The sequence below is a fragment of the Galendromus occidentalis genome, unplaced genomic scaffold, assembly GCF_000255335.2.
Source record: "Galendromus occidentalis unplaced genomic scaffold, Mocc_1.1 scf7180000076574, whole genome shotgun sequence".
Lineage (NCBI taxonomy): Eukaryota > Metazoa > Arthropoda > Arachnida > Mesostigmata > Phytoseiidae > Galendromus > Galendromus occidentalis.
The window spans coordinates 716,359-738,939 of NW_003804563.1; the positions used below are offsets into that span (position 1 = coordinate 716,359).

The 22,581-nt window shown below is 51.4% G+C and overlaps 2 protein-coding genes and 1 pseudogene across 2 annotated transcripts; 2 read left to right on the plus strand and 1 right to left on the minus strand.

Annotated features, from left to right (window-relative positions):
• Positions 1 to 6,951: 6,951 nt before the first annotated feature.
• LOC100897471 (fatty acid synthase) lies at positions 6,952 to 15,844 on the plus strand. The gene is made up of 13 exons (XM_003739645.2): positions 6,952 to 7,071; positions 7,203 to 7,271; positions 7,346 to 7,485; positions 7,566 to 7,770; positions 7,899 to 8,059; positions 8,155 to 8,377; positions 8,605 to 8,710; positions 8,782 to 9,095; positions 9,188 to 9,622; positions 9,769 to 14,478; positions 14,576 to 14,971; positions 15,102 to 15,368; positions 15,467 to 15,844. The coding sequence occupies exons 1-13, from the start codon at positions 6,958 to 6,960 to the stop codon at positions 15,842 to 15,844; spliced, it is 7,518 nt and encodes a 2,505-aa protein (XP_003739693.1). The 5' UTR covers positions 6,952 to 6,957.
• Positions 15,845 to 17,490: 1,646 nt separating this feature from the next.
• Positions 17,491 to 19,532, plus strand: LOC100900863 (phosphomevalonate kinase pseudogene; annotated as a pseudogene).
• A 74-nt stretch (positions 19,533 to 19,606) lies between these two features.
• LOC100901011 (keratin-associated protein 21-1) lies at positions 19,607 to 20,081 on the minus strand. Its single transcript, XM_018642191.1, has 2 exons — positions 20,051 to 20,081; positions 19,607 to 19,949 (listed from the first exon to the last, which is right to left on the minus strand). The coding sequence occupies exons 1-2, from the start codon at positions 20,060 to 20,062 to the stop codon at positions 19,683 to 19,685; spliced, it is 279 nt and encodes a 92-aa protein (XP_018497707.1). The 5' UTR covers positions 20,063 to 20,081; the 3' UTR covers positions 19,607 to 19,682.
• Positions 20,082 to 22,581: the final 2,500 nt, after the last annotated feature.

Here is a 22,581-nt window from a genome sequence, read left to right on the forward strand (position 1 = left end):
AACTACGTCGATTCGTTTGAAGGTACAAAATAACTATAAGCGAACGATGGCTGAAGTTCTTTGAAGAATTTCTAGGTCGACGCGCTAGCAGAAAAAAAGGAGAATTCGGAAGTCCCGAGACCTGGGATATCCGCTTTGATTCTCTCCAGAAATCTGAGAAAGTAACTTAACCGGTTCAAACTGGTTTGTAATGCGGGTCAATTGTGTCGATTCGGAAGCTTCATTGTCCTGGAAGTTCGCTCTCCGAGGCGTTCGTCAACCGTGAGCCCACTGTAGTGGGCCGCTCCTTCCAGTTTCTCGAATGACGGAGGTACGCCGACCGCTGCTTCTGTAGAGTGGATACGTGGCCTCGTGGTCGCTAGATTCTTCCCTCCATCGTCGGTCGATCCTCGCGATGACCTTTCACGTAGAGCGTAGTCGGTGTTGGACTCGTTTTCACTTCATGACTCAGAAACCGACTCGCCACTCGGTCCTGGTCTCTCTTACATTCGCGTCGCGGCCAGTGGACGAGGGGGATCGTATGCAACCGATCCGATTGGCTATGGTGAGATGATCTGACGATGCTCGATTACCGTAAATCCCCCAATAGCAGACGCCCTCCAATGGAAATCCCTCTCTAATAAAGGCCCCCCTGCCGGACCTTTTGAGAAAATAAAAGCACCCCTCCATAAGGAGCCTCTCTTCAATAGAGGCTCCCCTCCAATAGGAGCCCCTCTCTACTAGGAGACCCCGCACTGCCGGAGTCGGCTGAGAACAAGCTGACGTGATAGAATCTGAACTGCGACGCCCAAGGATTTCCACCCAGACCGTGAACACGCTAGGAATCCATCATCAATTCCCCGGAGCAAGATTTCTCTTGGAATATCAGAAGCCCCCCTCCAATAGTAGCCCCCCTCCAATAGTAGCCCCTCTATAATAGAAGCCCCTCGCCGGAGGTATTTGAAAAAACGGGGAGGTAGTAGCGAGCGATTACCGTATGTTCGCGTGAAAACGTCTCTCGCGTATTGCTTGAAGCTGGCGGTAGGTGATCTAACTTTCTGTGTTTTTTCGACTATGAAGATGATTAGACTTATGAGCGGAAGAAATACGGATCTTGCATATAGGCGGAATATTCAATGTTTCCACACTCTGAAACAATGACCGCACAGCTTGAAAAGCGTTTATCCTCGTCCTCGAAATGGCCCCGCAGAAACACCGCCATACTAGGATTCACTGTTTTAAGATCGCGGAAAAACCAGAGGCGATTACGGACGTCGCGTTTATGCCCGAACTCGTTGTCAAGGAATATATTTTTGAATCGCTGTGTCCGCTGTTTCTATTCGTAAACCGTATCCCTCATACATTCGGCACCTCCATCGAAATTCGCAGCATCATTTCTGAGGACACTCGGCTCATTTTGACCATCGCTGTCTTGACGGATGAAATGTACCGATTTTTGCCGACTCACATTGCCATCTTCAGGTATCAAACTCAGCGCACCAAGATCTCCAGTGTTGGCCTCTAGTGACTGGGCAATTGCACAACGACGAGCACGAGTTTCTCGTGCTCTTTCCGTTGATGTTTTCGGCCGTTTCGCAACTGCTTCTGACCGCCCCATATTTTCGGCTACCCCTGCTTTCCGCTTTTCTCGCATGATCGTTCTTGTCTTCGGTCTCATGGCTAACACCAAGAAATGAACCCTTCTTCGGAGACTCAGCTGCACACTTCGTTATAATCTATCGAAGTTCGGCGAAACCACTGATTTTCTTACAATTTCGGTCGGACGAATCAAGCTCAACTCAGAACCCTGTTCGAGATCCTTCTCCGATCAGGATCCTAAATGCAGGGAACTTATTTGATACGCGGTCTGAAAGTAGATGAAGAAAACCTGCATAGCTGCAGCGGTTTTCTCCACCAGAGCAAGGGATAGGTATCCCTACGAGCTAGATTATTCCACGGACAAACAGTCTTGAGTCACTTACACTCCATGTACTCACCGATATACGTCAGAACCATACTTCCTTTCAACTGCTTGAGCCGACCATTCTAACCCCTTATTCTAGAAAACAATCATTCATAGTGCTCAAGAGAGGTTTTCGAGGGCCGACAGAAATCGTCCAATGGAACCTCCTTCTCAGTTCAGTTCCGGACGAAAATTGATCGGGACAATGTCCCGTAAAGCAATCTTTCGACCCAATCCTCGTGATAATCCGATGCCTACCAGCGGAGATTCAGCCCCGCAAAAGCGGGGTAGATTTCGCTGCATGGAGGACGAAGTTTCTTTGACCGGCTACTAGAGACATTTTAAAAACGTTTTCACGTCAAAACTAGAGGCCCGGGTCACCATTGGAGGATTCACGGTAATGTGCTTTCCCCGTGCTGTGATTCCAGTCCCACTGTCGCCACCGGCAACTTCGCGACCTAATGTTTTTTTTCGAATTTTGGCGCGTTTTGGAAGTCGAAGCCTAGGAAGAAATCGCAAGCGTTTCCAAATGGAAGAGCGTTTCTCTTGCTCCCCAATTTTTACGAGAGTGGATTGCAGTGAGGTGAGCTCAATTACGATAGTTTTCCGGGAGAGGAAATGCATTTCGACGCAACAATAGTTTTTACTCCTCTCCGTGACGCTTTTTTTCCGAACCGAGCCGTACGGCGTAGTTCTACGCCAAAATGCAGGCAGAAAGGCGCTGAAAAACTGGGAAAAAGGCAATCGAAAGGCACTGAAAATCAGGGGGAAACGGCGCTTCAAGTAGTATTATTAGGAAAGGAGGTGTTAATTGAGTAGGAAAAGAGGCAAATGAAGGCATCCGGAATGAGAAAACAAGAGGAGCGCCCTCAGTAAAGACTCTCGACTAGGACAATGAAATCGACGTCCATGGGAGTCATCAGCCCGTGAAGGTCGAACACCCCTTCCATTTCGCAGTCCGGCTCACTAAGCTTTGAACTGGGGGTCGCGACTTCTCCATTTACTGCGGAAATCCTATCTCAAAAGAACTTTCTCGACAAAAATGTCTGATAAAGCTCAGAAAAAGGCAAAAAGTTGCAGGAGTTTCGGAATAGGCATAATGCTCGAAGAACCTCGACTTCAGGCATTTTCAGGCACTCATGGCATTTTGCCTGAAGCTCCAATCTCTACTCATCACTCATCACTAAAGCTCGGAAGTTCAGGCACTCAAAAATCTCAGAAATCTCAGCGGAAAGGCACTGAGAACCCTCGAAAAAGGCACCGAAACTAGGCAAAATAGGCGTTATAGGCAGGGAAACAAACGCATCGAAGCGTCCATCAGCGTCGTATTGTGAGAATTTCATGTGTTAACAAGGATTCCCATCGGTGAGTAATCGACGCCGATCTGATACGAGCATTTTACCAGGACGAATTTTTCTCGCCCGCTCTGGCAGAGCATCGGAACTTGTCGAGAGCAAGATGTGCTCCTGGAAACTAGGTTCGCCGACCTCATCTCATCGCCGTTCTCAATAAGAAACCCTCAGTATCCCCCGAAATCCTCGGAATTCGGCTCCTCGGGAGCTCGAGAAGGCACTCTAGGCACGGAAAAATGAAACAGGCATTTTACATCAAAAAATGCAGAAAAAAGCAGATATAGGCATTTAAGGCATAATGCCTGAACCTCCGAGCTCTACACATCATCATCATGGTGTCCACTTGTTCGAGCGAGATCATGAACAACAGGGCTCTCAAGGAATCTAGCGTCTCTCGACGCGCGATTCTATTCGAAGATTGGACCAATCCATGCCTCAATGAATCCGAGAACTTCCGAAGTCATTTTTCGAAAGCTTCCTCTAAGCAGATATGGAACGGTAAGAAATCCGCTCCTAACGGATGATCCAGGATATATATCTCGTTGCATCGAGAGAAGAACCACCATAAGACGGCGACTCGACCACGTCATGGAGCCCTTTATGACTACGATAGTTTTCTCAATCGGTCGATTACTCGATTCCTCGTATACGATAGATGTACCGTCCGTTTGACGCATGCTATAATGATGAATTGTTGAAGGGCTCGCGCAGAGCCACCAGGAATCTTCTCGCCGCTGCTCCGTCGGCTCTGCCGCCTTCAGAGCCATTATGGTATCTCATCTAGAGCACGAGACCAGAGGTATCGCCACCACGAGATTCCTTCCGCTGTGTGTTCACGAAGGATCTATCTCCAACAGGTTGTGGGCCCAGGCCATACTGTAAGGAACAGTCACGACATCGAGGGTGATATGAACGAAAACCGTGCGAGTTCCTTCTCGATAGAATTGCAGCGTGCTGATTTCGACGCAAGGGGTTCCGGCAAGGAAACGTTCCTCGAGGAACGGGGAAGCTCTGCAACCACAGCGCATCTTCGCGTCGGGAATGCGGTCCATGAGAACCGCCGCGGAGCCCGAGTAACCCAAGTCGCTCTCGCTCCCGAGCTCGTCCAGGAGAGATCGCTGAGCACTGCGGTGGTCACAACATTTGTCCGGTTTGGTGCCAAGGTGCTGTCCCGGAGCAAGTCAGAGTTTGGTGCAGAAGTAAGAGTACGTTCAACCCCACGAACAGCGCCAACGAGGCGTTCTATGATGAAAATCTGAATGTTTATTGTTCACAATAGTCCCCCCTATATCCCCCCTATCCCCCTATAGAATAAAAGCGCAAGCGCTTCGCTTGTGAGCCGTTTTTCGGCTCTTTTTCCCCACCAATTTCCGTGCACATGTGCTTCGGCGGTCCTCCATAATCGCGATTTTCCAGCATGTGGTCGCAGGCTAAAGAGCACTGACCTCCTGCTGTCAGTCGCCATTTTTTTGATATATCAAGCTTTGTTCCCTGCCATATGTTCGATGAACGATTCAAGAGTTGATAGAGACAAAGACTCACTGGCGGACCTTATTTCGTTGAAATAGTGGGGTCCAGACGCTGAGGTCTCAAGGCATATTCTATTCAAATTTACAGTTGGGGAAAGGCGGTTCCTACTCAGGTGAAGAAAGCGAGTCTCTCGTTTCCCGTTGTCGTAAGGCATCGTTTCAGTCTCTTCTTGAATAGAGGGAGGGAGTCGGTCGTTCTGATGCTAGACGGTGGATTGTTCCATATTTTCGCTACTCAGTGCGTCAGGCAGTTTTGTGCGGGTCTCGGCTTCACACTCGGGAAAAACTCGGTAGAATCAAGGCGCGGAACAGGTGCGATGAGAAGACGAATCAGAATCCCCGATGACTACATGAGATTCGAATACGCAGTCTCTCATCAGTATTTGCCATTAGTGAGGGGACAGACTGCTCTATAGGTTTCTGGAGTGGTCTTGACTTAGATATAGCATTCCTCCCAGTCAATGATGTCTGACTGGCTCGGACAACTCACCTGGAACCGTAGGCAGGCGTCGAGCTCCGTCTTCTGTGCGGAGCGCGTCTCTCTTTCGGAAACCATTCTTCTGAGCGCCGGTTGAGCCAGAGGGACACGAACGTACTGCACGCGCTAAGCGCCACAATGAGCCCGAGAGCTCGTTCCGTCCTCTCGGGCGGGTGATAGGGAGACGGGCACGATACGCAGCTCCTTATTTCCTTCAAAAGTTCAATTATCTCCTGATTGCACTGAACCATTGCTTCTCTCAACCTCGGATGCACTTCACTTCTCCTTGGCTTCTCCAATCTTTCGTCTCCGCACGGGGACGCCCGTTTCCCCGCCTTCCCGTTTCCCCCTTTCCCGTTTCCCCCTTTCCCGTTGCCCCACTTTCCCGTTTCCCCACTTCGCCCGTTTCCCCCTGTTCGCCCGTTTCCCCACTTCGCCCCGTTTCCCCACTTTCCCGTTTCCCCACATTCCAGTTTCCCCACATTCCCGTTTCCCCACCTTCCCGTTTCCCCACATTCCCGTTCCCCTACTTCCCCGTTCCCCCGCTTTCCCATTTCCCCACTTTGCCGTTTCCCCACTTTGCCGTTTGCCCGCTTTCCCGTTTCTCCGCTTTCAGGCTTAATACGCGACTCCACGTGTTCTCTCTGATTCCCTCTTTCCAACACCTCTACTTCGGCGGTGCCTCACGGTTCGGCGCAAGGGGGGGGGTCGCGCAGAACCTCTGTGAATCTTCGCACCGCTTCTCGGTCGACAATAATAATAAGACGACAGCTGCTGCCGGCACGAGGTTCACTCCGATCTTCCACGTCTTTGTAGAGGGTGACTTTCGAACATTGAGCCTTCCAAAATAGTAGGGTGTCCATTTTCCCATTCAGAATCAGATCTCCCCCTCCGAAACCTCTCGTTCCTTCAGCTCTACTCGGAGCATTGGAGGAAAATTATTGTTCTCGCCGTCATAGAGCCGCATTCGTGGCTGAACAGCTTATCCCTAGCGCTGGAAGAAATGATTCATTCCTCGGGTAGCCACTCATCATCTTTATCTTGAGAATAAAAAATATTAGGTGCTTCTTGTAGCGTTTGAACAATGCGTGTTTCTTGAGACAGGGTGTGGTGGAAAACAGTGCTCACCTCAAGTCTGCGTCGAATCTGCTGGAACGCTGGGCAACTGGAGCTTTTCTCATACGCTAATGATTCTATTCGGAGACCCGTAGACATCTCGTTCGAAGATCATTTCATGACTTCCCACTCACGCGAGCTGTTTACTCTGTCACGGATAAGATACTGCTGTGTGAGATGTTATCTTCCGTCAGGAGACTGATGGAGCATGAAATAAATGATTAGCACTAGGAAGTTATCTTGACAGACCCTCCCTTGTCGGGTAGCCTCACTCCCCTCTGCAGTCCGAGGCATTATAAGGAATCGGCGCAGACGACAGCTATCGAAAGCACGTCTATTCAAACTGTCGAGGGATCGCTAACATTTGAGCTCAGAATCAACGTTTCCTGCGGCACCGAGGTTCGGAAAACTTCCAACACTCCACCCTGGGCAGTTTTTACCATTGGATGATGTCAGTTCGGAAAAGCATAGTGTTCATATCCTCAGATGCCGTTCAATGGATCGAGAGCGGCTCCGAATAGTTTTGGTGAGCGTCCGCGGATGCCCGTTTGGGATAAGACCGAAGATGTTGTCCTCACCGGCATCTCGGGGTATTTTCCGCAATGCGATAGTTTCGACGAGTTCAAAGAGAAACTCTTCCAAGGTGTGGACATGGTGAGTTCGCAGCCAATGTGGGACTGAAATATACGGAGCGGAGGAAATGGGAAAGAAGACAATAGAAGCGCGCCTCGTTAATCGACAGAGATCATTGAAGAAGCTCGATTAAGACGAGTCTCTGTTTTCAGGTTACTGATGATGAGCTCCGTTGGCCTCGAGGCTTGCTCGGTCTACCGGCGAGATCCGGGAAAATCAAGGTGAGCGAATCGAAGAGATCCGCACGGGAGTTGGAGAAGGTCCGCGATTCGTTACACGGATCCTTTCCCCCCAGGATCTTTCTCGATTCGACGCGCGGTTTTTCGGCGTGACGCCCAGGCTGGCCAACCTCATGGACCCCCAACTGAGGATGTTGTTGGAAACAACCTACGAGGCGATAGTAGACGCGGGTTACGAACCCCGCACTCTGAGAGGGTATTCCGATTACAAAAATGAGATGCTCATTCGCTCCTACCACTTCAAGCAGAAATGACGCTCGGATTCACATACTTCAGAAGGAAGATCGGAGTCTACGTCGGAGTCACATACGCGGACTCAGACGATGGCTGTATCGGGGACGTGAAGGAAATCGACGGGTACTCGCTGACTGGTTGCTGCAGAGCCATGTTTGCGAATCGCATTTCCTACTCGTTCGACTTCACCGGACCCTCCCTCGCGATTGACAGCGCTTGTTCCTCCAGCATCTCAGCTCTCACCCAGGTGAGCACGGTCCTCCGACTGCTTCGGGAACTTTTCGAATTTGGTCATCCAGAACAGATCTGGATTTTCCGGAACCACGTCAAGTACCTTGCGATTCGCACCTGAACATTGCAGCATCCGCTTCTCAGGCAATGATTGCGATTCGATCGAATCAGTGCGATGCAGCCATAGTCGGAGGGTCGCAGATAAGCCTCAAACCTCAGACAGCGCTCGGTTTCCACAAATTGTCCTTGCTCGACCCCGAAGGGAAATGTCGTGCTTTTGACAACAAGCCCGGTGGCTATGCGAGGTGTGACCATCGACCGTTGAAATATTGAAATCTTATTCTAAATACATATGTGATGAGCGATTAAGACCGCACCTCTGACGAAATCATTGCCCCAGGTCGGAAGCTGTGGGCTGCGTCTTCTTGCAACGACGTTCCGATGCGCGTCGAATTTACGCGACGGTGGTTCATGCGAAGGCAAATGTCGACGGCTTCAAGGAGCAGGGTATCCTTTGCCCGAGCGGCCGAACGCAAGAAATGCTCCTCCGTGAAATATATTCTGAAACAGAGGTCGACCCCACTGAAGTTGAGTACGTCGAGGCGCATGGCACAGGAACAAAGGTGGGCATAGATCGAAATCGGTGGATGTGATGCCTCACAGTGACTGGAGTTCTATGGAGAGTTTCGTGTTCAGGCGTCATTGACCAGAACATCTATTCTGCCGAAATGGAAAAGTCGTTCCTGTCTGCCTAAGCTCTCGAGCTCTACTTTTCCGGCACACGATGCTCTCTTAGGAAACCCCATGAATATTTCTATTCCGAAGCTCATGAGAGAGAAATTCTCCGCAGGCTGGAGACCCTCAGGAACTCTCTGCTCTCTACAACGTGCTCTGTCCGGGTCGCGATGGAGCGCTCCATATCGGGTCGGTCAAGTCGAATTGCGGTCACGCAGAGGGTGAGTAGCTGGAAACTCGCCCTAGCCCGGGGAGAAATGCTTGAATTTCGTTAATGAGCCTCCCCGAACAGCTGCATCGGGTATCTGCTCGCTCGCCAAAGCGGTAGCCCTCATGGAAACCGGCGTCATTCCGGGGAACCTCCACTTCGAGTCTCCGAACCAGAGCATCAGGGGGCTGGTCGATGGTTCGATGAAAGTCATCACGGAACCCACAGCTTTCCACGGGGGTTACGTAGCAATGAACTCTTTCGGATTCGGGGGCGCGAACGCTCACCTGCTTCTCAAGCCCCACGGGGGACGGAATGTTTCTGACTTCGATCGAGAATCGCCCGAACTACCGAGATTGGTTCTTCTATGCAGTCGGACGGAGCATGGCCTCCTCGAAGTAAGAGCTGAGCAGTAATCTACTGATTGATCTCGGAAGTCTCGTCTCCCGTGGCGAGGTTTCATTTGGTATTTTTTTTCTCGTTCCACTAGAGCATACAACGAGTGAAGACGGAAGCCCTTCCAGACCATGCTCTGAAGATGTTGAATGTGGTCGGCCGAGCTCCGACTCAATCGATGCCGAGAAGAGGTTTCGTGGTTCTGCCGACGAACGGAGAGGCCTTCGACTCGCAAACGCTCGCCGAGGAGCGCAAAAGGCCCCTATATTTCATCTATCCTGGGATGGGCTGCCAATGGCAAGCTATGGGTCGAGAGATGATGCACTTCAAGCTGTTCGCTGATTCCATACACAGATCTCACGAGATCTTGAAACCGTTGGGCATCGATCTGCTACGAATTCTCACCGGAGAAACTGTCGAAGACTCCTCACTGGTAGTTCCATTCGTTTCGATATGCGCGATGCAGATGGCTCTGACCGACTGTCTGTCAGCATGCGGCATCCACCCTGACGGAATCGTCGGACATTCGGTAAAAGTCTCAGAGAGAATGGGCGAGAGCTTCGTCTCCGGACGTCGTCTGGCTAATTTCTCCGATATAATGCCCCTGGTTGTTCTTTCCTCATCCCGGTTGTAAAACGCTCCTCCAGAAACATCGAGCTTGTCTTCATATTCCAGACAGGTGAACTCGCTTGTTCCTTCGCGGACGGATGCCTCAACCAGAAACAGACGCTCCTGGCAGCTTATTGGCGAGGAAAATGCGTCGAAATGGCAGACTTGCCCAAGGGCGCGATGGCAGCGGTGGGTCTGTCCTGGGAAGAAACTCTCAAGAGATGCAGAGACGGCGTTGCTCCAGCGTGCAATAACAGTTCCGACTCGGTCACCATAAGCGGTCCAGCAGACGCGGTATCCAGGATGTGCGCGGAACTCAGAGCTGAGAACATCTTCGCCAAAGAAGTCGACGTACAGAACGTCGCGTACCATTCGGTTCAGATGGAGAAGATAGCTCCCGCTCTCCAGGCGGCCCTGACCAATGTGATTCCAATCGCCCGGGCTCGCTCGGCGCGCTGGATTTCTTCGTCCGTGCCCCATGATCGCTGGGGAGAGCCGCTCGCCAAGTTCTGTTCGCCCGCATACTTGTCGAATAATCTAGTTTCAGCCGTCCGATTCAAAGAAGCCCTCGAGTTTGTGCCAGACGATGCGATCTGCCTCGAAATTGCCCCCCACGCTCTGCTCCAGTCGATCCTGAAGAGAGGACTCAGCCTGCATTGCGAAACGATCGGTCTGATGAAGAAAAACGCACCGAACCTCGTCACGTTCCTCTCAGCACTGGGACGATTGCACACTCTGAACGTGGACGTGGATGTTTCGGCGCTGTACCCTAAACTCGAGTATCCAGTTCCTCGAGGAACCCCCAACCTTTCGCGGTTCGTCGCGTGGGAACACGCGGAGGAGTGGCGGGTATGCAAATGGAACGAATTTGGATCGTTAGCGAACTCGGCGGAAGACGTGACTACGACAGTCGACATTTCGAATCAAGATTCCGAGTTCTTCTATCTCAGAGGTCACAGGATCGACGGCAGGATCCTCTTCCCCGCCACAGGGTACATGGTCATGGCTTGGAAAGCTTTGGCGAAAAGACTCGAGAAACAGTGGGAGAAGATGCCGATCGTGTTCGAGAATCTGAATTTCCATCGAGCCGTGATCCTCCACGAGACGGAGGGTGCGGAACTTCGCCTCGACTTGATGGGGACGAGCGGTGGATTCGAAATAAGCGAGGGAAATGCAGTCGTTGCGTCCGGTCGCGTGTACAGTCCCGAAAACGCCGAAAAAATCCTAAACTCTGCCATTCCGGCGATTACCGATGACACGGAATTCGAACTGGGCCTCGACGACATCTACAAGGAGTTCCGTTTACGTGGTTACGAATATGAGGGGAAATTCCGCGGAATCAAGCAGGCGTGTACGAACAAACCTTTTGGCAAGCTGACAGGTCAGAACGATTGGATTGCATTCTTGGACACCTTACTACAGTTCTCCCTTCTCCGCAGCAAACATAGGTCTCTTGAAGTACCGACTCGGATAAGCGAATGTCGAATCGACCCCGCTCAACACTATCTGCTGCTCGGCGAGGAGCTCAATGACCTCACGGTTTTCTTCGACAGCTCCACAAGAACCTGTTCCAGTGGAGGGGTGGTTTTCAAAGGTCTGGAAAGCTCTCCAGCGCCTCGGAGACCTGTCCAGCAGAAGACTTTGCTGGAGACCTTTGAATTTACGCCAAACGTGCTTGAGAGCACCGATGAGACACTGACCGGATACATCGAAACTTGCAGAAGTCTCTTGAAGGATATCCTCGAAGGGGATCGTCGATCACTCGCCCCTCGTCGCTCCGACGAAACTTACAAGGAGCGTCATCATGCTGAAGGTGGTTCCGATGTGATTTTGTCGATCCTCAAGGATGTCCCGGAAGAGGTCAGAGAGGGCCAACCAGTCGAGATCTGTCTCAAGAGAGCCTTCGAGGCTCGCATCGCGGACCTCGAGAGAGATCGTCTGTCCGTATCGTTGCGCGGAGAACTATGTCTGAGACCACTGGTGGATCTCGCGATTGAAAACACGCCTCGTAGACGACTCCGGATGGCGGGAATCGCTTTTACCAGGACTCCCATGGACGGGGATATCCTCGAATGCATCTCGAGGACCCAGAAGAGCTTTTCAGTAGATTATACCAGCTTCCATGCCCGGCCGGAACTCGTGGAGGGAGATTCTGTTTCGGAACTATGGGAGCCGAACGTCGACCACAGGCCTTCAGGCTACGACTTGATCGTGTCGGGGAATCTCGCTAGCGAGCTTCCGAATTTGACGACTCATCTCCAGAGAATGCGCTCTAGGCTTAAGAACGGAGGTTTTATCCTCATCGATCAACGTCATTCCATGACTACGCTGGAGAAGGATCTGAGCACTTTCGCAGATCTCCCGATGAGCTTTCTGCCGACAGAAAAGTTGGAGAAGGCTCTAATAGATGCCGGCTTCGACATCATCGCATCGCGGTCGAACGATATCGCTGTGCTCCTGCTCGCCAGGAAGCTGGAAAGGAAGAGCTGCAAGCATGCGCTTGTGAGAATCGAAAATCAAAATTACTCCTGGGTCGACACCTTGAAGAGAACATTGCACGAGTACGAGGAGCGACCCGAAGGTGAAAACATTTGGCTCGTCGCGGGAGACGTCGACGAAGGCGGAATCGTTGGCTTGGTGAACTGTCTGCGCCATGAAAGCGGAGGCTCTCGAATTAGGTCGATTTTCAATGCATCTCTTTCCTCGAAAGAAGCGCTTCCAGACTTCGTCCCGGATGATCCATTCTACCGCGAGATCGTCAAGCGTGATCTGGTGATGAACGTATTCCGCGGTGGCGAATGGGGAACGATGCGGCACTTCACGCTGGACTCACCAGGTAGTGATTTCGGCATCGTGAGAACGGAACACGCGTTTCTGAACAATCGCACGAGGGGCGACCTGAGTTCGTTAGCATGGTACCAGTCACAGATCAATTTCGATCGTCCAGCCGCTGATCGGGTGTTATGCAGTGTGTATTACGCCCCTCTCAACTTCCATGACGTCATGCTAGCGACTGGGAAGCTACCAACGGATACCATGCCCGGAGATGTAGCCCTTGCGGAGTGTGTGCTGGGAATCGAATTCTGCGGTCGTGATCCTCGGGGCCGCCGTGTCATGGGTCTGGTCCATGCTGAGGGCCTGGCGACGTCGGTGGTCGCAGATCCGGAGTTCATGTGGGAAGTTCCGCAAAAGTGGACTCTAGAGGAAGCCTCAACCGTCCCTGTCGTGTATTCTACTGCCTACTACGCTTTGATAATGAGGGGCCGGATGCGAGAGGGAGAGACGATCCTGATCCATTCCGGGTCCGGAGGCGTTGGCCAAGCGGCTATAACCATCGCTCTCAGCATGAATTGTACCGTATTCACAACAGTCGGAACTTCTGAGAAGCGACAGTTCCTCAAAGAGCGTTTCCCTTCGTTGAGAGATGAGAATATCGCCTCCTCCCGTAATACGGATTTCGAAGCACTGATTATGCAGCGGACAGAGGGACGAGGAGTGGATTTGGTACTGAATTCTCTCTCCGAAGAAAAGCTACAAGCATCTGTTCGGTGCGTAGCGTTCAACGGACGTTTCGTGGAAATCGGGAAATTCGATCTGAGCAAGAACGCGGCTCTCGGAATGGCCGTGTTCCTGAAGAATGTCTCTTTCTACGGAACCGATCTGAATGGGCTGATCGGCAACGATCCGTCGATCGTACCCGAAAAACGGGAACTTGTCGGTCTCGTGACGAGAGGAATCGAGTCCGGTGTCGTGCAGCCACTGAAGAGGCACGTTTTCAACCTCGAACAGGCGGAAGAGGCTTTTCGTCTCATGGCCGCCGGCAAGCATCTCGGTAAGGTGATCATCAAGGTCAAAGATGAAGAACCTCGGACGCAGATGACACCATCGTTGAAGACGGTTCCGGCGAGGTCACGCATCGGATTCTCCAGCCGGAAAATCTTCATCATCATCGGCGGGTTGGGTGGTTTCGGACTCGAGCTCTCCGACTGGCTAGTGAGACGTGGAGTTCGGAACCTCGTACTCACCTCTCGGTCGGGAGTTCGTGATGGATATCAGAAGCTCTGCCTGCTCCGATGGCGAACGGCCGGTGTCAGAGTCTGGATTTCAGATCGCGACGTATCGATTGCTGAACAAGCTGAGGCGCTCGTTCTCGAGGCAGAGTCCTCATCGGGTTTGCCCGTCGGCGGAATTTTCAACCTTGCCGTGGTGCTCAGAGACGCTCTCATTGAGAATCAAACACCAGAGTATTTCGAGCTCGTATGTGCTCCAAAAGTCGGGGGCACAATCAATCTGGATCGCGTGAGTCGAGAGCGCTGTCCTCAATTAGATCATTTCGTCGTTTTCTCATCTGTGGTTTCGGGACGCGGCAACGCTGGACAAACGAGCTACGCCTACGCGAATTCCGCCATGGAGCGAGTCTGCGAGAAACGAGCTCACGACGGGCTGCCCGGTGTCGCAATCCAATATGGAGTGGTTGGCGATGTGGGAATCGTTCATCGATCGTTGGGGTTGAGGGGCAACGAGCTCTCCATACCAGGAGCTCTGCCACAGACGATCACCTCTTGCCTGTCATTACTGGACCAGTTCCTATCAATGAATTATCCGGTGGTGGGTACGTGGGTGAAAGCTAATCCCATCGAAGAACGAACGAAGAGAACAGCGAGCCTTGGTGCCGCCGTCGCCCACGTATTCGGTATAGACGACATCTCCAAACTCGATATGGACGTGTCCCTCGCAGACCTCGGAATGGACTCTCTAATGAGCGTGGAAGTCAAGGTATGAACGGCGTCCCCTATTCAAAACTCGAAGTATAGTCTTCAGTGGATTTGTCTTGTCTCAATCAAAATTCTCTTCCCCTTGCTCGTGTTTTCAGCAACTCTTCGAGAGGGAGCTCGACCTCACTCTGTCCAACCGAGAGATCCGAGCTCTGACTCTGAGGAAGATCCGGCAGCTCGAATCCCAGCATGATACCGCTGCTCTCCAATCCATGACCCGTTCCTTGGGGGGTATCCCGGTAAACTCCGGTATCGTGGAGCCTGATGTTCGGAAGGCCAAATTGAAATCTGAGCTCATCCCACGACGAACTGTCATCCGGATGAACTCGCCGGCGCTCAGTGGGGATCCCATTTTCTTCGTGCACTCCATTGATGGAAGTGTGAATAGGCTTTTCGATATCGCTCGACTCATGAAACATCCAGTCTACGGCCTACAGCGGACAGCCCACTTGCCCCTGGACTCGATCGCGAAACTTGCCGAAGCTTTCATCGCCGTGAGTTTTCCGTATCATTGACGGCTGAAGATGTACAACGTTGGATATCCATGAACGGTGTTCGTTGTAAGAGAACTGCTCATTCGCGAATACGCAATTCTCCGAGAACCTGCTCTCTTCAATTCCACAGGAGATTGTGGCGGTGCAACCGAGAGGCCCCTACAATTTAGTGGGTTACTCATTCGGCGCTCTTGTGGCTTTCGAAATTGCTTGCCTTCTACAGCATCGAGGACATCTCGTAAAATCTCTGGTTCTTCTCGATGGTTCGCCATTCTACATCGCAGCTCACACTTCCACCCACAAGGCTCGCCTCGGTCGAAAGGCAAAAGGCGACGAAGAAGAAGCCCTCTGGCTCTGTTTCTTCCTCATGGAGTACATCGACACCGACTTCATCAAGGTGAGCACGTCACAAATCGGAATGAGAGTTTCCGAGTTCGAGCTTTGTTAGCCTGAATTCCGTATTCTCGGCTGAGGAAACTTCTCTCCGAATTCCAGCTAAGAACGAGCCTGCAACAGATTCCCGGTTGGGCTGCCAAAGCCAGGAGAGCCGGTGAACTCTTGATCGAGAACTCGAAGTTCCAAGGAGGACTGAAACCGACCCTGGACGAGGTAATCCGAGCGAGTAAGGCTTTCCATGAATTCATCCAGGCCGGAAGCGACTACAAACCCAGGAGGAAATTCGAAGGCGATGTTTGCCTGGTCAAGGCCTCGAAGCTTCGGGAAATGGCAATGAACCTCCCCGATGACTACCGCCTATCCGAATGCATAAACGGCAAGGTCAACATCAGTGTCGTGGAGGGAAGTCATGAGGGTTTCGTCCAAGAACGCGGGGCCGACCAGTGCGCGGAAATAATACAGTCCACGATACTATAGGACTCGCTGGACAGTGAAATCATTCAGCCAGTAAATTCGGTCCTTCCGTAATGCTTCAAGAACTGAAATTGAACGATTCTTCATTCATTGCTATTCGCTAGCGGACATCAGGCAGCTTCGCTCATTGGAACTTCACGGAGAATACCGCCTCTCCTCCCGCGTCGCAATGCCAAACTGTGGGCGCGTTTTTTCCTGTGAGGGGCGCGTAGGTGCGCGCCCGGTGAAAGCGATATCAGACGCTGCTACTATTCTCACGGAGAGAAAATTTCTCTCCATCAATCTTTCCGATTCATCCCACCTGGAGTCGATAAGTATTCATCAGATCATTGCTAGAATCATCTCCGACTCGCCTAAGGGCCAGGGGGAGTTGGAAACGGCGGGTATCTCCATTCGAGAAGCCAAGGATCCGACGGGGCATACAAGCGACGGATATTCGCCACGAGATTAGGAGTCGGGCCGTTTGACAATAGCCCAGCAACGTGACCGTCCGAAGTTTTGAAGCATATGGTATCCGAAGGAGAGGAGCTCTCATGGGGCGCTACATCCGTAGCAGGCTCTCAGATCTTCGGAGGTTTTGAGTATAGGGGCTCTGAAGAGCAGGAGGGAACTCAGTCAGCGCCGAGTGTGACCATGATTGTGAGGAGCGCCTCTCCCCTCCGGCATCGCTTTGGAAGTTCAGATGGCAGTTAGTCCCAAAAGCTATTCACAAACATCTACCAGCGCTCCAAGAGGGATTTTACGACAACGCAGGAGCTCTGAGATGACGGGTGCGAGCTGGGAACGGGAATCAGTCGACTTATGGGACTTTCTCCTCTCCGAGCTTCGAGGACTCCAAGGCCCTCGAGACGTGGGAATCAAGTTTAGACTTGGGGAAAGAGGCCTCGCTTTCAAAGTGCTCGTACGGGGATACATCCGAATCGGATCAATATTTCTGGAAACCCGATGTCTCTATCAATACTGATGGCTAGGTATGGGAACGATGAAATGCTATGTCACCTCAGGACGCGACGGGCACGGAGTCGGGCGCCAACGCAGTCACGATGAAGAATGAAGTTCACGTTCGAGATTCCATGATTTTGGTGACGATCGCAATCAGAACCATTCAGTAAGGTCAGAAACCATTAACGGAATATGCTCTCTCGTGGAAGGAACGAGGTCCGTGTGCGGGTTCCAGGGTAAGGCACGGCTTCGGAGTTAGTGTGATGAGAGCTGTGAGGGATGCTATCCTTCCACTCTAGGGACAGAACTCGAGTATCATCGCTCCTTCCTCGGCGACTCGTCATGGTCTGAATGCGAGCTCCCAGCTAGTGCTATTCGTCTCTGTTCCTGATTTTTTGATATGCTCACACACAATGCCGCTGTGATGATCACTGATCCTTTAACATTCACTGGTCGGCAACACGATCCAGACGATGCCATCGGGAAGTGGGACCTTATTCTTGGGTCATTCCGGCCGAACTGCAATAGCGATAGGTTGTAACTTTTGTCTGGATTGATCTCCGTCAGAAGGGCTGATGACTGTAGTTGAAGCGTGACCACCGTCGAGAACACCGCTTCCAACCCAGCGGGGAGGTAGGCAGGGATCATCGGAAGCATTCGCTCTCTCCGGTCAGACTGTCTGTGGACAGACAGAACATTCAGTGAATCGCGATCCCTTTGAAAGTGCCATATCTCGAAGGAGGCCTTTCCAAACTTGCCGCCGTGGAAGACAGAATCCGCATTTACCGAACCTTAGCACCGGCCGTCGTCAAGGGTTTCTTCCTGGAGGTCCTATAGAGCTCATTCCAACGATGTTAGACCGGTAGCGAATCTCGAATGAACACATGGAAGCTCTCGTAACGTCGAATGCTATCGAAAACTTCATGCAGTTCGTCGTGTACCCTTCTTCCGACCTGATAATTAGTGCTCTGGACTTCTCTATACAGTATTTTGTGCTTGGCGGAATACAGAGATCTCTCGACGACCGAGTCATCGTTTGGAACAGGGATCAAACGTATTTCGCACGGATTATGCGGACTGGTCGGACCTGTAGAAACTGCGTACACTACCGCACTTTGTGGTCAGATGAAGAATGACGCGCACACGAAGGTGGGTCTATTCGATTCCCAAGGATATTCACAGAAATTCAGTCAAGACACCAGTATGTCTTCACGAAAGGCTTTCTTAGGTCGGATGATCCTATCGCTCAGAACCTGCGGAGCCGCAGCGGAGTTCTCGATCAAAATCCAATTTAGGTACCACGGAATCATGGGACCATGATGACCACGGTTAAGCTGATTGCCTCGCTCTAATTATTGCTGACCATGATGGATTTCTTCTCTTTCAGCCCTTCCCAGCCATGCGTGGTGCGCGAGCAGATCGTGGAGCAGATGATTTTTTCTGGCGAGGAGGAAGGTGATGAACTTTCGCGGAAAGTCATCGATAGGGAAGCGCCTAACGCTCAATACAACGTCAGCAAATGTTCCCGACTCTCCTCAACCGTGCGCCCTATAAGTGCCAAGCGTTCGAAGTTTGTGTATCGTTTCCTCGGCCGCAATGTCGGCCCCGAAGCTCGTGCTGGTCTTCAGCGGCAAGCGAAAATCTGGAAAAGATCATCTCACAGATGTACTGCTCAAATTAGCCCCCGAGAGCTCTTCGGTGATCGTCAGACTCTCTGGACCGTTAAAGGAAGCTTACGCCAAAGAGCACGGACTCGACTTCTCACGGCTTCTAGATGCCTCGGAGTACAAAGAAAAGTTTCGTTCCGATATGGTCGTGTGGGGTGAGAGACAGCGGAACATGAACCCGGCATTTTTCTGTGAATTGGCCGTAAAGAAATATCAAGCTGAGAAAATCCCAATCTGGATCGTGAGCGACGCCAGACGACCGACCGACATCGAGTATTTTGTGAAAAAATTTCCTGGACGAACGGCGCTTTGTAGAATCTTCGCGGACGATTCTGTGCGGAAACACAGAGGTTGGGAATATGTTAGTGGAGTAGATGATCAGGACACTGAATGCGCTTTGGATGAGTTCAAAAGCTGGGATATAACCTTGAATAACGACGGCAAGGTGCCGCTGGAGGAGCTTCTGAAGCCCTGTCTCGATCTCATTAGGCAAGCTGTAGAGTAACCAATTGAGAGACAGATTCTTGACGACGATATCAGTCACGTCAGTCAGTGTTAGTGTTTGTATCAATGTGTTAGAGAGCGATTATTGGAAAGATTCATATACAAGTTAATTTGTACCGTACCGTGCTGCTCTAATGACCGTGCGTTCAGCGTGAGCGATTATTCCGTTTGGAAATAATCATGTGTTATCGTGATCGAGGTCCGAGGGGGCCTTGGTGGGGGTCGGCCATACCCTACTCTCAACAACGGACCGTCCGATTGGAAAAGCGAAAGGTTCCCTTTTCAGTGGTGGAAGGCTCGCCACGGGAAGAAATGAAAGTGTCTCGAAACACCCGCGGTTCCCCCTCTTAGACTTCTCCGACTGTTCTGCGCACATCGAACGAGAGAGAAGGACTCGCGGTCTACGTGCAATGGGAAGCAAAGCTGTCGCTCATCAGAAAACTTATTTCTGTTGATAGGTCAAATACAAGATTCTAAGGTAAGAAGATGATGGTAAGGTAGTGATTAGCGAAACGAGTTTTCCGTCGGTGCTTGTTTGGCAGTCATTGTTACAGGAAAGGAGACGAATAAATTGAGTACAGCGTCGCATATGCATACATGGTCGTGAATTCGGGATCTTCGAGCTTCCACCAGACGGACCATTACTCAGAGGAATCCTCTCATTGTGATCCTTCGTTCACATTTATTGACTTTGGTTGGCGGGAACTCGATCAACAGACGCAAAACAATTATCCGTAGTAGCCGAGACCGTAACCGAGGCCGTATCCTCCGAGCTTTCCGTAACCCACCCCGTGTTGAATCTTGGAACCGTACGAGAAAGCTCTTCCGACAGGGTAACCGTATCCGCCGTAGTGTCCTCCATATCCGAGACCGTAGCCTCCGTATCCGAGACCGTAGCCACCATGTCCGACTCCGTAGCCACCGTATCCGAGTCCGTAGCCTCCGTACCCTGCGAGTGCCACGGTAGCGATGGCGGCGCACACAATGAGAGCGATCTGAAATCGGCGGAGAGTTCTCAGCAAAAGTTCACTGTTCTCAATGTGTACACCAATCTTGCAGGCGACCTGGCTCAAGTTTCTTCTGTCCTCGCACTTACTGTGGATTTCATATTCCTTGCCGTTTGAAGAACACGCGGTTTCGTGGGTGGAGTCAGTCCTTTTATTAGACGCAGCCGACAAAGGGAACGGGACGCAACGAAGGACGCATTTTTTGCTTCTCCGTAAGACTCATGCGGACTCACGCCGTTAGCCCCTTTTCTGGCCAGAAAATAACAGAGTGAAAGGCGCTCGCCAGGCCGGAATTCGAAAATTGTCTTAGTAATTTCAGGAGGTAAAGCTAAGCTTTTTTTCGCTGTTTTTGCTTCTCACGGGGGCCTCACCCGTCAACGCTCGGAATCATTGTCGTTCACGTGAGACCGACAATCAATGGCTTATGGAAAACTTGTAGATGCCCCAGAAGATCTATAGCTCGGTGGACGTACATGACTCCAGTGATTTGACGCTCTCTGTGTACTCTCGAAGACCGGTGTGTATTTCGTGGGAGGCTGATCCGATTTGTGTCACCCTTGAGACCTTCGCACCATGGAGTATTTGGGGCTCATTTTCTGAGACCCTCTCTGTGGTAAGTCTCGCACCCAGTCGTCCCATCTGACGACCCACCGTACATGAAAACTACTTCGCGCGTATATCTCGTATGCTCCTCATCCTCCTGCGAGAGCGTCTTCCCGAAAATCGAAGAAACACTTGTCGGGGTTCTTCGTGGTAGCCTTCTCCGCCTCGATGATGGCTCCACATCTCTTGCGCTCTTTGCTTCTCAAATGACGGGACACTCGTAAATCCGTCTCTGATCGGAGTCTCAAGTGAAGAGGCTCCAGCTCGGGCGATAGGTGGTCGAATGTCGAATTTTGCTCTACTCGTGCGGAGTGAAGTTCAGCTCCTGTAAGATTTTGCAGGTTCCGGACCATGACCATACGGAGTTCATCCAGATCCTGGGTCTGTCCACTTAATTGGTTGGCTGATTTCTGTTCGGTTTCTTCTGTTCAGTTTCTGATGATTCTTCCCTCCGTTCCCCGCGATCAGGAATCCTAGGGATCGCCATCAGGAAATGCGGATGTCCGTCATTTCATACGTAATCGATTCATTCGAGTAGATAAAGTCGGAACTCAGGATCCTACGAAACCGTAGCTCCCGCCAGATCTCCACCGGAGGCTTCATTAACTCGCTTTCTTGCAAGAAGGTTATGCCTGGGTCCTCCGCAGGGCTTTCCATGACTCATTCGTTTCTCGCATTTATTCCGGCTTTAGCTCTTTCCGCGATAGCGGAAGAGTTTCGATAAGATTCCATATGAGAATTCTGTGAAGGCTCTAAATGCTTCTCTTAATCGTCGACTCTCAACACTTCTGTGCGGTTGAAGGATTTTCCCTGATTGTCAGACGCATATTTTTGTCGGACGCGCTGCTTTCTTCGTTTCTAGATTTCAATCTCGGAGTTCCCGGTCGCCACGAGTCACTCAATTGCATATGTATATGGTGGAATGATTGCTTATCATTTCATCAGACGAGGCTCAGAAGCGGCAAAGCCCCCCAGTTTAAACGTCCGAAAGATCCGGGATATCAGAAGATGGACACATTGCAGTCAGAAGTGAAGATTGGGAGGAAAGAACGTGAAGTTCGGAATGCCACAGGAGAGTACGTAGTTCATGGAACTTTTACTTCAAGTTTAGGCTTGGAGGTATGGGAGTTTGTCGCATCTTCCCCATTCCCAGCTGATGAAGGCTCCGCGCTTCCTTGATGATACTCTCGATTTTCCGCTCGGGTCGACATCCCCCTCAGAAATTGCGATGCTAGAAACTCCGCTCCCTAAAAAACGACGCCCCCAGTGTGAGTGGCGATCCCAGCTTTCGGAAACGGATGATGACTCCGACAATCATTCTGATACAGCGCATGTTCCGGCTCTTTGGAGGCGGACGACGGAAACTACAGGGACGTCGCTGGAGCGCTGCGTGCGTGATGTGGAAATCGAATGGATGCCAATAATTTTTCGCATTGGTTCCCGATTACGAAATCGGTCCGTCGAGAGGATACCACCAAAAGGTCTCCGAAGCCACGAGTACACCCACCCGTAAAGGTGCAGGACGAGCGGGATGGCCATCGGGCGAATCAATCATTCGAGCATCGAGATCATGCTGAAGGTGGCGGATGGGGCCGGCTAAGACGACCGGCTCACACGACCGGGTACTACGACGAAGACGGCGATTCCATGATTCCGATGTCTTCTCCGTGTGAGCGTCCGGTTCGCTCGTGAAGGTTCATGCTTCCCCGACCCTGTATCCGAAAATCTCGAAGCTAATTCGATCCCCTACTATTCTGATACCCGCAGCGATACCCGGTGACGTCAATGGGATGTCCCATCAAACGGACGCGACGAAAGGTTTTATTCTTCTGTTCATGAAGTTTTTAAATAGAACAAAAAGACAGGAAGCTGGGTGTAGCCTTGACTGTGACCAAAAACAAAGCGTTGGAATTAACTCAAACGGAGAAAATTCGTAATTCTCCTTTCTCAAAAGAGGTTCACCCAAGAGTGACGTTCGGTCGACGGCCCGACTCACGCTCATAACAGGGCTGCGGCT

What these genes read in the sequence shown, in the direction of transcription:
- LOC100897471 (XM_003739645.2), top strand. Translation starts at nt 6,958, where the DNA reads ATGCCCGTTTGGGATAAGACCGAAGATGTTGTCCTCACCGGCATCTCG. An exon ending in TCTTCCAAGGTGTGGACATG is followed by an intron (nt 7,072 to 7,202) that starts GTGAGTTCGCAG and finishes CTCTGTTTTCAG; the next exon opens with GTTACTGATGATGAGCTCCG. An exon ending in TTGCCGAAGCTTTCATCGCC is followed by an intron (nt 14,972 to 15,101) that starts GTGAGTTTTCCG and finishes TCAATTCCACAG; the next exon opens with GAGATTGTGGCGGTGCAACC.